Source organism: Ictalurus punctatus, chromosome 24, assembly GCF_001660625.3.
Source record: "Ictalurus punctatus breed USDA103 chromosome 24, Coco_2.0, whole genome shotgun sequence".
Taxonomy (NCBI): Eukaryota; Metazoa; Chordata; class Actinopteri; order Siluriformes; family Ictaluridae; genus Ictalurus; species Ictalurus punctatus.
In genome coordinates this window covers 11,644,996-11,661,683 of record NC_030439.2, presented here as the reverse complement: position 1 = coordinate 11,661,683, position 16,688 = coordinate 11,644,996, and the positions used below count along the sequence as shown (strand labels likewise).

The following is a 16,688-nucleotide window of genomic DNA, read 5'->3' as shown; positions in this document are numbered from 1 at the left end:
AGTCGGTTCCGGAAGACAGAGCAAGAGATAGAGCAGTTCTCGTCTCTGGCTCCTCATCCAGATCTATATGGGATCCCCTGGACCAGAGGCTCTGAAACCCAATTCCCTTCAGCTGAGAAGAGAGTGAGCTGAGAGTGGAGCTGCCTGATTCTGAAGCGTCCCCTCAAGGGCTGTCACCGCATGCCCCACTCCCAGAAACTTCACACAGAAAATGTGTCTGTCCCCCTCTGTAATAAAATGGGAGCAAGGAGTAACACACTTCCTGAAAACTCTCTCTGACTCATACTTATTACAAGTAAGTAAATACTCATACTCATACAAAAAGTGACAGAAAAGTAAAGATATATATATATATATATATATATATATATATATATATATATATATATATATATATATATAAATTAGCGACCACGGCAGGTGTGAGGCATAGGTAAGCATGATTTCACACAGACTTCAGATGTCGGTCATGCGCCAGGGCACTTCCCACAGCGTGAAGCTCACACAACGTTGGCTTCCATTTGAAAGGGAACAAGCATTTTTGGCTGCAACAATCACAAAAAAAACTGTGAAATTCTGTACAAACTCTGAATCAATGTGTCCTATTTATAGTTATGAAACTGCTTATCCTGACCCTTCTAAGAAAGCAATTTTATGAAACAGGAACATTTAAAAAATTTTTGTTGAATCCTCTTGCTGTATATTAAAGTATCACTAAGTTCACCTTGATATGTGCTTCAGCCATCCTTGACAAGACTCTTAGGATGAAAAATAAAGTTCCATAATCACGTTTGAGTTTATATTTCATTCAGTCACAAGGACCAGTTGAATGGTGTGGAGAAAAATATGGTAAGATTGCAGATTTTTTGTCAGCTGCTGTTGTTACATAACAAAAGGAGAAAAAATATTCAGGAGGAGAGTGTCTCAGGAGCAAACTAGCTATTTTCCCCCACTTTACCCTTCAGAGTTTCAGGGAATATCACTGTCATCACTACATCAATATTTCAAATACAAATTTCATGATCATTGCACAATTCTTTACATTTGTCTTTTTTTTTTTTCTTTTTTTTTTTTTTTTTAGAAACAATGATATCAAATAGAAATACCCATTAAATTGTCAGAGTAATTAAGAGATCTCTGTCTAAAGTTTTATATACATATCCCTCATGCACTAACTAATGACAATGCCTGCACAGTCAACCATTAATATCACACAATGTCAGATCAATAGGAATATGACAACAGCTCAGGATGGAACTCACAAAAAAGCCAAGGTTTGGTTCTACCCTTTAAGTTAACCCTGCATGTTATTATAATTAGCCTACAAACAGAACTCAGGCTAATGTAGGCATCCATTCCTGAGTTAGCTCAGTACAGGGGCAACAGAGTATGCCAGGATGCCACTGACTCATGCAGCACTATGAACAGAGACAACTTAGGAGAGTTGAAACCTTGAATGACTGAATGACATAGAGAGACAAAAAGACATCAGAAAGTGTCAAGGGAAAGCATAAAGGGCTGAATTTAAAAAAATTATGAGGGCTGTGTGAGAGAGAAAAAAAAGAACACAGGTAGGGCTGGGCCATAAAACGGTATATGTATTTATCAATGGTACACCTTCATTAATGAAAGAAAAAATGTTCTGTATAAAGCTTGATAAAATGTAAACAGACATGAAGTTTGGTTGCATGAACAACCCTCAAGCATGCGCTGTCCCTGGATCATAAACAGCCTATCATATGCCTTGATAAAGGAGTGTGCTACGAGTGACAAGCAAACAGCCAGTAGCAAGTTGTGTATCTGTGGAGTTCGGTTGCGCCATTGCCACATGACGAAAATAAGTGCTGTGCCTGCCAAGGAGATTGTGAAAAAAAAGGACATGTCAGCTCACCACTGTGGCAGTTTCTTTTTGTCTAACCAACATCAGAACACCGTTGTGTGTAAGCTTTGGCCAAAAAACAAAACAAAAACAAAAAAAAACGTCCCAGCCAAGTACAGAGAAAGAAGCTGCGATAGACTTGAAGTGTGCTTGCACAGTGCTCATGTACAGTGCGTGTGACTCTGAACAGCGGAAGGAAGAAATGTGACGTGCTGCCGCTTTTTGTGTTTTCTGTCAATATGTCGGCTCTGAGTGAGTGAGTGTCCTCAGAACAGGAGCTCGGCAGGATACCGAATGATATGAAACATTATATCATGATTAATTTTTTAGCTGTACCACCCAGCCCTAAACACAGACATATCCGACTATATGTTCCATTGCACGCCTACCTTCATATACTGCTTTGAAGCCCTGGCCACTCACAGCATAGTCCGATAGTAGCCACAGTGTGAGTCTTGCTCCAGTGCTGACTATTGGAGGAGGAAGCCGGAAGCCTGTTAACCTACAAACACCCAGGAGAAAGAAAACAATAATTAAATCAACAGAAACACTTTTTTTTTTTTTTTTTTTTTTTTTAAATATCTTCAGCAAATTATTGTTGAATTCTCATATCAGATTAGTCATAACGTGTTGATTTAATTTTTTATGACAGCAGCTGACAGTAGTGCCAGCTGTAATTCAAATTACAGGGTTATATTAATGGGTTCTTGTGAATTAGTAACAATTCGATCACAGAGAGAAAATATAGAAGCTGTTGAGGGAACAACCATTTACAGCTACAACGTACAGTAAGTGATAACAGGAACTCACTTGAATCATAGGCATTCTACAACATTAAAAAGAACTACAAAATGGACAAAAAAGCACACTATTCATTCATAAATTTAAAACTGTACCTGTTGGAAAACTGCTGTGGTATAAGAGGAATAAAACAAGTGACTTGCTGTTGTTGAAATATAATAAACTTTGTGGTGGTAACAGGAAAAGTAACAAGCTTTTCATTGGGCCACATCACACCATCCATCATTGATTATTTTCTTATAACAGCATGCCATGGCATGTTTTATAACTTACACAATGCAGAGAACATAGAGGTGAGTGGCAAAAAAACTCAATCAGCACCTCCAAAGCATTTATATTGTAAATCTGACTACTCAGAATGAAAGAAAAACAGCAAAAGAGCAAAGGATTGCAAGAATAAGTGCCTGGGACATCAATATTTGTTTTACATGTGTATCATATTGTCTTGGTGGTTATGATCAGTGCAATTCTTAAGTAGAATTATTTCAAAGGTCAGAGGTTAAACATGCCTAGAGTTGTCTGGGCTATGTTATTTTCAGAGATCTATAAGCATACAGTTTGAACGGACAGAGGCACAGCCTCATTAATGTTGTGATGAAAAGCTAATGATCAATACACTGCATCAACTCACACTAAACGTGTAAACATGTGTATTCATCTGCTGCCCAAATGTGCGCTTGGTCCAAATTAACCTCCATGGTGTTGTGATGGTGACATTATGGCATAAGAATAATCGAAGCATCTCTGAATGTAGTCATTGCTTTTATACAGCCACAACCAGCACTCTTGTAAAAATAAATAAATAAATAAAACTCTTCAACAAACTTAAACTTGTACAAATGCAAATATTGTATCACTTGTATTGTATCACTTCTTTTGATCAGTTAGAAGTAAAGGACAGAGTTGAACCACACTTTTTGTGACTAATTCAAATAAACAGGCTAATTCGATTTCAGCGATGTAACTTCCAGGCTAATTAGACGATAAACTTTTTATGGATAAACAATTATCCATAATGACCAGAATGATTTAATGGCAGTAAACTCTAACTGTGACAGTAAACTGTGTTTTGTCAAAAAATATCCAAGCCATAAGCACATCACCTAAAACTAGGTCAAAAAGTGACAGATTTTTTAAGCAGGGTAACTAAGGTAGATGAATGACAGACTTTGGTTTGGATGTCTTGCAACCTAGCAAGTGACAAAGTGAAGTAAATAAGTGACATAGAGGATGGATTCCATAGACAGTGACAAGTGACATGGAGACAGAGCGACAAGTGACATTTGAATTGACATCTCAATTTTATGCAAATTAGGTATCATGAGATAAAGCACGAAAATTATAATAACTGGCTCCGGGCTGAATCCTACAGCTCCTATAGGCCTCTTGTGAACCAGATTCAGAATTCAAACCACTGACATGTATTCTTCCCATATTACCTACAAAATAATATATATTGAATGAAAAAAGTAAGGTTTTACAGTAAAGTATACATTTGTACTGTACATTTGGATATTGGCCAGTACCTGGCATAAGTATCAACTCTGTCATGTATAGCTCTGCTTAGAAGTTGAAACATGAGATGCAATATACAGTCCTAAACAGTCCATGTCCAAGTCTTACCCTTGCTTCAGTGGATAATCTCACCTCATCCTGTAGATTTGCCCACCCCCACCCCAAGGGTGCTTCTCCCGGAGCATCCAAACTGCACTCCCTCCCCCTGGCAGTCCTGGCCCCCTGGGCAAAATATCCCCAGTGGAACCAGGAGACTGATCGGCGTCCTCAGTGGAGCAAGAAAGCAACGCAATGTCCTCAGCGGAACAGGTAAGCAGAGCGACGTCCTCAGCGGAACAGGTAAGCAGAGCGGCGTCCTCAGCGGAACGGGAAAGCAGAGAGGCATCCTCAGTGGGTCTGGAACTCAGAGCGACGTCCTTTGCGGGGCAGTACAGCGGGACAACTTCCTCAGCAAGGCAGGAGAGGGGAGCGATGTTCTCCGCAAGGCCAAAGGGAGGAACGATGCTCTCCGCGAAGCATGAGGGGGAAACGATGCTCCATGGAGCAGGAAGGAGGAGTGACATACGGCAAAGAAGAGGAACGAGGTCTTCAGCGGAACAGGGAGGCAGAGTAACATTCTCAGAGAAGCAGAATGGCAAAGCGAAGTCCTCAGCCAAGCAGGATGGCATCATGCTGTGGGGATGTTTTTCAGCAGCAGGAACTGGGAGACTAGTGAGGATCAAGGGAAAGATGAATGCAGCAATGTACAGAGACATCCTTGAGGAAAACCTGCTCCAGAGCGCTCTGGACCTCAGAAGGTTCATCTTCCAACAGGACAACGACCCTAAGCACACAGCCAAGATAACAAAGGAGTGGCTACAGGACAACTCTGTGAATGTCCTTGAGTGGCCCAGCCAGATTACAGACTTGAACCCGATTGAACATCTCTGGAGAGATCTGAAAATGGCTGTGCACCGACGCTCCCCATCCAACCTGATGGAGCTTGAGAGGTCATGCAAAGAAGAATGGGAGAAACTGCCAAAAATAGGTGTGCCAAGCTTGAAGCATCATACTCAAAAAGACTTGAGGCTGTAATTGGTGCTAAAGGTGCTTCAACAAAGTATTGAGCAAAGGCTGTGAATACTTATGTACATGTGCTTATTTTTTTATTTTATTTTATTTTTTAAATTTGCAAAGATTTCAAACAAACTTCTTTCACGTTATCATTATGGGGTATTGTTTGTAGAATTTTGAGGAAAATAATTAATTTAATCCATTTTGGAATAAAGCTGTAACATAACAAAATGTGGAAAAAGTGAAGTGCTGTGAATACTGTTGCAAGTGTTGTGCTGTGAGTGCTGTGAAGACATAACAAAACATAAATGCACGTGTCCAAATGTCACGAATGTCAACAACGAAAAAGCAGGTGCTCGCACACCTTGCACAGCAGCGTGCATTCACATGCTCTTCAGCACGCTGCTTAAAGGGGAAGTCGTGACAGAACCCCAGAGTGCCATGAAACATCCATCAGCGGCACCGGCCCCCTGGGCAGAATGTCCCAAGCAGAGCCAGGAGACCACACGGCGTTTTTGGCAAAACAAAAAGGCAGAGCGACGTTCACGGCAGAGCAGGAAAGCAGAGTGACGTCCACAGCAGAGCAGGAAAGCGGAGCGACTTCCTCGGCTGTACAGGAAAGCGGAGCGACGATCTCGGCTGAACAGGAAAGCGGAGCGACGTCCTCGGCTGAACAGGAAAGCGGAGCGACGTCCTCGGCTGAACAGGAAAGCGGAGCGATGTTCTCAGCTGAGCAGGATAGTAGAGGAACATCCTCGGCTGAGAAGGAAAACAGAGCGCCATACTCAGCGGTGCAGGAAAGCAGAGCGGCATCCTCAGCAGAACAGGAAAGCAGAGCAACATCCTCGGCGGAGCAGGAAGGCAGAGTGACATCCTCGGCAGAGCAGGGAAACAGAGCGACGTCCTCGGCTGAACAGGGAAACAGAGCAGTGCAGGAAGCGGGGAGATGTCCTCGGCTGAACAGGAAGCAGAGCGACATCCTCGGCATTGCAGAAAAGCATAGTGACGTCCTCGGCGGAACAGGAAAGCAGAGCGATGTCCTCGGCTGAACAAGAAGGCAGAGCAACGTCCTCGGCAGAGCATGGAAGCGGAGCGACGTCCTCAGCTGAACAGGTAGGCAGAGCGACGACCACAGCCGGGCAGACAGGCTGAGCGAAGTCCTTGGCGGAGCATGAAGGCAGAGCGACGTCCTCGGCAGAGCAGGAAAGCAGAGCGACGTCCTCGGCTGAACAGGGAAACAGAGCGCTGTACTCAGCAGAGCAGGGAAGCAGGGCGACGTCCTCGTCAGAGCATGAAAGCAGAGCGACGACCACAGCCGGGCAGGCAGGCTGAGCAACGTCCACAGCAGGGCAGGCGGGCTGAGCGAAGTCCTCGGCGGAGCATGAAGGAAGAGCGACGTCCCCTGTAAGGCCAGGGAGAGGAGCTTGGGTCTCCGTGAGGCCAGGGAGAGGAGCGTGGGTCTCCGTGAGGCCAGGGAGAGGAGCGTGGGTCTCCATGAGGCCTGGGATAGGAGCGTAGCTCTCCTCGAAGCAGGAGGGGGGAACGATGTTCGCCATGGAGCAGGAAGGTTGAGCGACGTCCACAGCTGAACAGGGAGGCTGAGCGATGTCCACGGCTGAACAGGGAGGCTGAGCGACGTCCACGGCTGAACAGGAAGCCTGAGCGACGACCTCAGCTGAACAGGAAGACTGAGCGACGACCTCAGCTGAACAGGAACACTGAGCGATGACCTCAGTTGAACAGGAAGACTGAGCAACATCCACAGATGAATAGGAAGGATGAGCGACGACCTCAGCTGACCAGGGAGGCTGAGCAACGTCCACAGCTGATCAGGGAGGCTGAGTGACGACCTCAGCTGAACAGGGAGGCTGAGGCTCTGAGGTAACCAGGTGAACCTTGGGCATGGGTGGAGCTTGGGTGGCCGTGTCAGCACACTCTGGCGTGAGCAGAACTTGGCTGTGCGTGTCAGCAGACTGAGGCATGAACAGAACTTGGCTGTGTGTGTCAGCAGACTCTGGCGTGAGCAGAACTTGGCTCTGCATGTCAGCAGACTTGGGCTTGAGCAGAACTTGGCTGTGCGTGTCAGCAGACTCGGGCTTTGGCAGAACTTGGACGGTCGTGTCGGTAGTCTTGGGCGTGGACTGAACTTGGTCGGCCGTATCAGTAGACTTGGGTGTGACATCAGGAACTTGAGACTTATCTTGGACTTGGACCTCAGGGACTTGAGACTTGACTTGGATTTCAGAAACTTGAGACTTGACTTGGACTTGGATCTCAGGGACTTGAGACTTGACTTGGATTTCAGAAACTTGAGACTTGACTTGGACCTCAGGGACTTGAGACTTGACTTGGACTTGGACCTTAGGGACTTGAGACTTGACTTGGATTTCAGAGACTTGAGACTTGACTTGGACTCCAGAGACTAGAGACTTGACATGGACCTCAGGGACTTGGTTGTCCGTGCTAACATCAACTTGGTGGCTCATCCGCTCATAATGCATGTGGAATGGAAGATCAGCACTGTTCGCCACATTAACTCCCTTCAACAGCTCATCCAAGTTGTAGCTCTGCTCTGGTTCTCCAAACTCCCTCAGAAACAGGTCCGAGAACTGCCTGCTGTCCTCCAGTACCCGGGGTTTCATGGCTGCTACTCGCTGTGCCCACTTGCGAGCTGGGCCAAAAAATCGGGACATCATGAATTGAATCCATTGTTTCTCCCTTGGCTTCGGGTCAAACAGGCTGGAGAAGTAACTCTGGCAGTCAATCATAAAATAGTCTGTATATCCAAAGAAGCCATCATACCGATCGGGAAGGTCCGTGAAAGTCCATTGCGAAAACTGCATAGAATTCAAGGCGGGGATGATTGGCCTGGACCTCCGGATTCGGCGTTCTCTCCGTTCTCGTGCTGCATCCATGATGGGCGGAATATTCTGTCACGTATCGTGACGTAACGGAGATAAGGTAAGGATGCAATCGCAGTATGAACAGTTTTATTTCAGTGAGAGACAGGCAGACAAATCCAAAACGTGATCCGCAAACGTAATCCAGTAACATGCAAGGTTCAGGCAATCGGCAAACAGGCATAAAGGGGCGAGGCAGGAATCAAGGTCGTGGTCACGGAAATACAGGGTCGAGAAACAAAACAAGAAACATGAACTATAGCGCAGGACTGGTAGCGGAGAAACCATCGTGAACTAAACAAACGAACCTAAACATGAAACATGACATGGACTATGACTATGATTCTAAACATGAAACATGAACTATGACTATGACCATCTATCGTAAGGACACTAAACTAAGCTACTATAATATTCCGCGCCATGTGTTGGGAGGCGCGCAGTATATATTCATACATAATCAGCTTCGTAATGGCTGACGGCTGAGGGCAATTCGGACACACGTGACACAATAGCCAATGACGGAACAGGGAGGAGACATAACAAAACATAACAAATGCACGTGTCCAAATGACACGAATGTCAACAACAAAAAAGCAGGTGCTCGCGCACCTTGCACAGCAGCGTGCATTCACATGCTCTTCAGCACGCTGCTTAAAGGGGAAGTCGTGACAAGTCCTAAATTAATAATATATATTCTGGTGTGTGTCTGTGTGTGTATAGGGTTCTCTTCTGATTTGGACAAACAGTTGTGTTAAGTTTTAGTCTGAAGTTTATATTTGTAATACTCAATTTGTGGATTTTATTTTAAACAAACAAAAAAAATGGTGCTGAAGGTTTGCACCCCCGCCCCCGATTAATCGAAGAAAAAAATAAAGAACAACAACAACAACAACAACAAAAATGCCAACTAATCGATTATGAAAATAATCGTTAGTTGCAGCCCTAAACTGAATTATTTGAACACCATGTTAAGTAAATGAACGTCACGATGAATTTAGATATCTGACTATTTGAATGTCTGTGTGTTTCCCTAATAAGGAATCAATGCTTCAGTTACGCTGTAGATACAGATATAAGATGAAGGCCGTCCAAACATGATCAGTCAGAAACCAAATAGAGGGACTAAGAGCTGTACTATGGTTATACTAGAGGTCTATCTGGAATCATTATCACATGGATGATTCCTGGAGCATTTAGGCCATGCTCGCCATTATAAATGGATCTGTTATGCCTTCAAGGATCCCAGGTGCCCCTGAGATAATGGATAATAGAGAGCAGATAGGAAAGAGAGTTAGTTTCATTTAATTATGTGCAATGTGAAAATAAACCAAACAGCAAATCAACCAAATGTATACATTTAGCTCTGATTCAGCAAATAGACTAATAGGTCTGAAAGTGCCATTAGGAAGCTAAGAACCTTTTCCTATCCACAGAACCTGTGAAGAACCTTTTTCTAAGTCCATACATAGATATGTCGCCTCTTCTGAACAAGTGTCCTTGATAACTTGTACATTCCTACTATCACTCTTTACCTTATAAAACATTATCATCCCTGACATTATCATCTCCGTGCTAACGTATACATGTGTGTATTTGTATGCAGTAAAAAGAAAATTGTTCTGTTGCAGAAACTGATTAAACTGATCTGTAAATGTCACTCCTACCCCATGCCCACTGCTCTGTGAGCTTTCAGTACATCCACACAGGCAATGATTTACTGGAGGCCAGCGCAGCTCCATAATAAAATGTGATTAAATGGAGTGTCAGCATGTGAATAATGAGTCACACAGTCCATGCACCAGGTTATGCTGTCACCACACACCAGAGGTTGTGACTTTACTGCCGTTGCTCACATCAGTCCACCACGGGTTAAATCAATGTCCTCAACTGGCATGGCTAGCTGTGTTTGGGTCTCAGACGTGGCCTTTTGCCAGCGGACATGCACATGTCATGAATCTTCACACTGTAATTTGCAGTGGTAAATTCTGCACTGGGAAAGAGCAACATAAACACACACATCCTAACTGAAAACCTTCTAGCATCTGTTTGCTAATTATGGTGCTTCTATAAATTGTGGTGGTTATGTTGAGTATTGTAAGTACGCTTAATATCTTTCTTATTTAAAGCCCATGCTGAATTGAGACAAATTGTTTTAAATGAACAAAAGCCTCCTCCGCACTTGGGCTACTCTTTCTCAATGTGTGTACATCATGAAAGTAAATCAGGTTGTCCTCCCTCTGATCAGATTCCGTAGATACGCGGCAGTGTTGCTGAAGCAGCTGTTTTTCAGCAAAAGGGGGTTGGGAGAAAGAAAAAACAGCGCAATGTTTCGAACATGCAAGCAAAGAGATGACATTGAGGGATAAGTGAGTGAGAGAATGTGAACATGTGTAGAGTGAAGTGTGCGTTTGTGTATGTGTCGATTCTGCTGTGAGTACAATGTGTGATTCTGATTGGTGAGGTGTATACTTTGTTTATATGTCTTTAAGAAACAAACTGGCAAAAAAAAAAAAAAAATCCATTTACACTATTTTCACATTATATTAAATGTAATCAGTTGGCTAACAGTGGTGGAAAACCTACAGAGAAATTGTACTTGAGTAAAGGTATGGGTATTGTGTCAAAATCTTACTTAATTAAAAATAGAAGTACCTACATTTAAACATACACAAAGTATCTCCATTTAAACATACTCAAGCATTCAAGTGTAAAAGTAAATAATTTTAACTGTTAAATATGAACAATTCAGACATGATTTTACTTATTTGTTTTTTTTTAAAGAATGGTAAGATAGAAATTTAAAAAGCTAGCTAGCAAATACTAACAAGAAGAAACATAAAATACTTGGTGACTGAAGTCAGTACTGCACTGGAGCTACAAATCTAAGCTAGTTAAAAAGAAATGGAGGTGTGAAGAAAGTGTGACAGACAATATTGAAAGAAGCAAACTTTACTACCGAACTTGTCCTGGCTAATTGACTTTTCACACTATTGTTAATATATGATGCATTATCATTTTTTTTTTTTACTTAAATGGACCCCATTTTACATCCACTTTTGATGTTCCATCTGCTGCTGGTAGAGTACCTGGCGCTGTATTCACCTGCCTGCTGTGTGTCCTTTCCCCATCAGTCTCACACTCGTTCAGCCTGCCTGGGTTGTGACCAGCATGATGTTGAAGATGCTGGTTTTTGCTCTTCGGTGTTCAACCATGCATGCTTTGAAGTTTAGTTTGTTGATTGCAGGCTTTTTTTTTGGAGTGCTCATTTTTCATCTGTTCGCTGGTTAGTCTCCTACCAAGACCTTGATGTACTCCTTAATGACTTGGGGCATTTAGCTGTCATCCTTAACTGGACTCCTGGTGTGTATGGCTGTTGTTGGGCATTGGGGTTTGATGCTTCCAGTACATTAGGCCACCCCCAGAGTGACTGCAAAACTCCTTTCCATAAATAAAATCAGTAATAAGAACTGAAGTAGTTTGTATGTCTTTGATGTGCACCTAGTAGCTATTTATACTGTCATATGTTAATTTGATGGTTTGCTTAATTCTTCTTCATCTTCTTTGACCCCATCAGGATCGGCACCCTCGGGTCAAATTTGGGCCTAATTTGGAAGTAGGTTAATGGTCATAACTTTTGAACCGTGTGTCTAAAAGCCAGGCTTCCTTGGATTCCCTAGGGCAAGACGAGTTCAACATTTTCAACTGTCTTGGATTTTGTCAAAAAAAAAGTTTTCTTGCTACTGCTTCTGCAAATTTTGTCCAATTGTCACCAAATGTGGCATACACATCATCTTCAGATTAAGCCTCACAAAAGATCTAAAAATAATTTTGAATACTCCAAACGGTTTGTCCTTAATGGGCCAATGAATCTGACATCGAGCTGGAAAACAGGAGGTGAGGCTCTATCTCAGCAGTGACTTTGCTCACTGGCACAAATCTTGGTAGGCATCCTCAGGACCAAGACCTGAGACTATGCAACAAATTTCATGCCAGCACTGCCTACTGGTCAAAGGTTACAATAACATGCTCTAAATGCTCAAATCTAACTGTTATTTCTGTTACTCCTCCTCCATATGTTGACACATTTTCACCAAATTTGGCTCACATCATCCTGAGACCTGTCTAAACAACTGTCTACTGAATGTCTAGCCATTCAATGTACTATTATACAGACAACACATGACTGAGAGTGTCTAACCCTCTTACCCCTTAGTTCCCACAGTATTATGTCCCACAACCCTATATTCCCCATAGAAACAGCACACCAACCCTGAGTTCCCAGGCCAAAATTGGCCCAAAAATCAACATTTTAATTTTAACATTTTTAGGCCTTGAAACAACTTATAATAATGTATTTGTGTAATATTACTTTGAAAATGAAGCAGTTCAGTGTCTTTACTCCACTTAGAGCACAATTCTTAACTAGAGAAATGACGAAAAATGCTTGCTAAAATCCTTATACTCATTTAGAAGTACCATACGAGCATCAGCGTGGTCAATGCCTTTGAATAAATTCAAGTAAATAATAAATAAATGCATTTTAGCGCCAAAAGTCAAGTTTCTGGTGATAATCAGACCAGCAGGTAGTGTTTTCCTGAATGCACAGAAATGGTCCCGTTATGACTCCAGACCAATGCAGTGTCAGTCGCACTGGTTGATGCTGAAGACGGATCAGGTTCTGAATCAGGAGAGTTTGCGTTTCTATCAGTTTCGGTTTCGGTTTCAACATCGCCTGAACTTTCACTGCTGTCACTATCTAGAATCCTCGCTCTCGCCTGTGTAACTGTGTATGTTTTCTTTTTTTTTTTCCACTGTTTTAGATGTACCTGTGTTCACTGCAGGTGTAACTTTAGCTGGAACACGATTAGCTTTTCGCTTTGGCATTTTTAGTTCACTTCTACTATTACACCAATATCCACGCTTGGATCTTCATCGTAATGCCGGCGTAATAACGCAATCATGTCGTGACGTCATGACGTCATCAACCTTCCGGGTTAAAAAATAATAATTAAATAAGTAAGGAATCATAGCAGAGTAATGCCGGTACACCGGCCTTACGGGGATAACGTTTACACTGTAAAGCCGCTATATTGGCCTTACGGGTATTTGGCATAAACGACCAAGCCGGTATATCGTCCTTACGGGAATAGATCAAAGACGGGCAACCCGGTTTTTCGGACATACGGGGTAAGAGGGTTAATATCAAATAGCATTTTTATAGAGCAAATTTCATGTTTTTTTTTAAGAACAACAACAAAAAAAAAGTCATGTAAGAGCAGTAGCAACAGGCAACACAACAGGTAACAGCAGTAGTGGCAGCTGCAGCAGCAGTACCACCCTGCTGCCCATTTGTTCATCTACACCTTTCCTCCTACAGTCAGAGAATTCCACCACTGTCTGTGGTAAAACATACACCTCATGAGTGAAACTACAAATGACTCTGGAATCACTTTACTTCACCCTTTAACTAAAAGAGAGCTCGGCTATCCTGTGACTGCTTAGGCACCAATTGTGGAGTGTCTGTGCATGTGCAGCTCACCAAGTCTGGGTGCTTGGCCCCCGAAAATGCCACTTGCAGTTTAAATAATAATAATAATAATAATAATAATAATAATAATAATAATAATAATAATTACTATTATTATTATTATAATTATTATTATTATTATTATCATTATCATTATTATTATTATTATTATTATTATTATTATTATTATTTTAGTTGTTATCCATAAATTCCAACTGAAGATGTTTCCCACCCGTCATCCTTCCCAGCTGTTAGTTGGGATCAGTTCAATTGATGAGACTGTCAGTACAGACTGCTGCGTTTGACACAATCGTGGTTATAACTCTCTGGCTCTTCAAGGCCTCGGAGTGGGCCAGAGCAACCTCAAAGCAGCTAAAGTCCTGGGTGAATGCTACCCAATTATACTCTCCTACTCCATATATCCAGCCTTCAGCCAGCCTCTATAAATACACACTCGCACATCTCCACTTCCCACACACACTCGTTCATTCAGGTTATGCATCAGGTTATTTTTTGCCACTGCAGCTATGATGGCCTCCCAGTGAATCACAGTCTGTAATGGGCACGATAAGTGATTTTTGTGCTAGAGATTGGATTAGGGCACATACTGAGTGAAGAGATAATACACACAACCACAGAATGCCCAAGCAGAAGCCCAAACCATCTGCCTGCAGCACGTAAAACAGTAAACTCCAGAGATAGACGTTGGAATAATTAAACATACTTCTAAAACTACATGCTAAAATATTCAAAATATTAACTAACAATTTCCTGTGGCACCTTAATATAGCTTACAAATGGTACACCAATATCTATCCAGATGAATATGGTGTGATGTGTTAGGCATAGTTGGAAATTTCCACTGAACTGTGTGAAGCCCCCTGATCAGAGTTGATCACTGATGGAACATCATTAGCCTGTTTGTATTTTGGACAGTGCCAAACAAATTGAGCCAGCGAAGGCGGCTATCCAAAAACAGCCAGAGCATGGGATTCAAAATGCGCTCCCCTTTTACCTCCATTTCCCTTCACAGTGGTGGATGTCAGCAATCCAGACCACAATCTTCAGACTTAATGAGGTAATCGGTCCATCTGAAAAATCAGAGCAACACTTGCACAGCAAAAAGTGCCCTATTAGTAGAAGCTACTAAAATTTCAGTCCAGTTCATGCCAGTTTACATGAACAATTAGACAGTGGCATCAATGTATGCTGTTTTTTTTTTTTTTTTTTTTTTCTTCCCAAGAACAGGCCTCATTTATTAAGCTGGATACAAATGGATTTAGTTGTAAATTGTTCAAAGGAGCATTTATGTAAGAGATTTTTTATTAATTTGAAATAATCTGTTAGTTTGGAAAAACGTTTCTATATCCTACAAGAACATTTGAGTTGGGGTAAATTTCTGTATAAGAATATACTAATCTGAACCACAGTTTATAGACTTCAAATTGTATAACTGGCATGAATTACTGCAATTTTATTTAATTGATAAAGTTGGCAAGTTTAAATAGTAGTGTTGTGGTATGAGACCAGTCTTGGTACAAATGCTACAAAGACTTGAAATAATTTTTTAATGCCACCTGAGACCACAACATCATTTCCATAAACTTGTTCCTGTTGCTATGTTCTCATTACAGTACAAAATCAATCTATCTATCTATCTATCTATCTATCTATCTATCTATCTATCTATCTATCTATCTCTGCATGTGGGGTTATATATTGCCTATAAATTTTAAATGACTATGTTTCAAAATACTTCATCTTCTTATGTTTAAAATAATGTATGTATAATAAAAAATAAAGTATGTATAATGCACACATATTGTATAAGCCTATGTCCTATGGATTTCCTGTGTACATATTTGTACAAAATGATAATACCAAAGTAAATAGGCTATTTTAGCTCTTTTAGTCAAGAGAAATCTCATGTTAGGTTAGAAAGACACTATAAGCAGCAAATTAACACATCTGAGCATACTACATATTAAAAATATTAACTACCAATTTCCTGTGGCACCTTTCTACATTGTAGGTTAAAAATGGTACACAACTCTGCATGACCTTGGCCATGTATGGTCTCATCTTGGTCTTGTCTTGCTATCATACTTGGTATTGACTCAGACTCCATTGACTACGGTATTGGTCTTGACTCTGACTTGGCTAAGATTGTCCTGTACTCAACACTATTAAAAAGCTTATTGATTTCAATTGCACATACCAGTTTAATGAACATTTTGTGAAACTCAGTCATATCATATTAATGATTTTAAATAAATAAATCCAAAATAAATCAGTAAATTAAGACAAATAAGACTAGTCATTATCTAGGACCAAAGAAATGCCTATGCATACACTAACTTAAAGGTTAGTGTATGCTTATGGTAGCTGATGCGCTGCAGTGGGGGAGCTGTAGTACTGGAATATTTTGTCGTTTTCCGCTTTCTTCGCCTTTTTTGGAGTCTTGTGGGCTTCACTAAATGTAAATCAGCTATGCCGTGAATGCACTTTGCACATTACAGGTGATCAACATTTATCATCACATGAGTTTGTAAATATGTCATGGATTTTTAGTTCGGTTTGGCTTATGACAATTTACAAATTTTAAAAAGACTTGAAAGATTGACTTTATGAGGCCCAATGTCTTCAGTCGCTTGTACTTTATGATCGATTTAAATGAGGGTTGATACCAATGGTAGGGTTGACTACCATTTCCATGTTGCAGTCTACTGGGACTCGTGATGGCTGGATTTAACATGGCACTTCATCTCTCAATGTTGAAAGAAAACCATAATTAAACACACCCCCCAGCTTAATGACACCTGATGCAAACTCTGCCCCAGTGAGTGCAGCCATGGGCAAATTTCATAAAATAACTTATAAGGAAAATTCGTTAACACAGAGAATGATGGTGAATGCTAGAGAGAGAGAGAGAGAGAGAGAGAGAGAGAGAGAGAAAGCAAGGAGGTGATGGAGGGAGATGAAGAATAGACACTCTGGTTTGAATTATTGA

The 16,688-nt window shown here is 41.6% G+C and overlaps 1 protein-coding gene across 1 annotated transcript in view; it reads right to left on the bottom strand.

Moving 5' to 3' along the window:
* The window catches only part of csmd2 (CUB and Sushi multiple domains 2), a 363,835-nt gene that overhangs the window by 288,443 nt on the left and 58,704 nt on the right, over positions 1–16,688 (bottom strand). Inside the window, exon 3 of the mRNA XM_017453975.3 lies at positions 2,269–2,381. Coding sequence (XP_017309464.2) covers positions 2,269–2,381 — 113 coding nt within the window. The remainder of the gene's footprint in view (positions 1–2,268; positions 2,382–16,688) is intronic.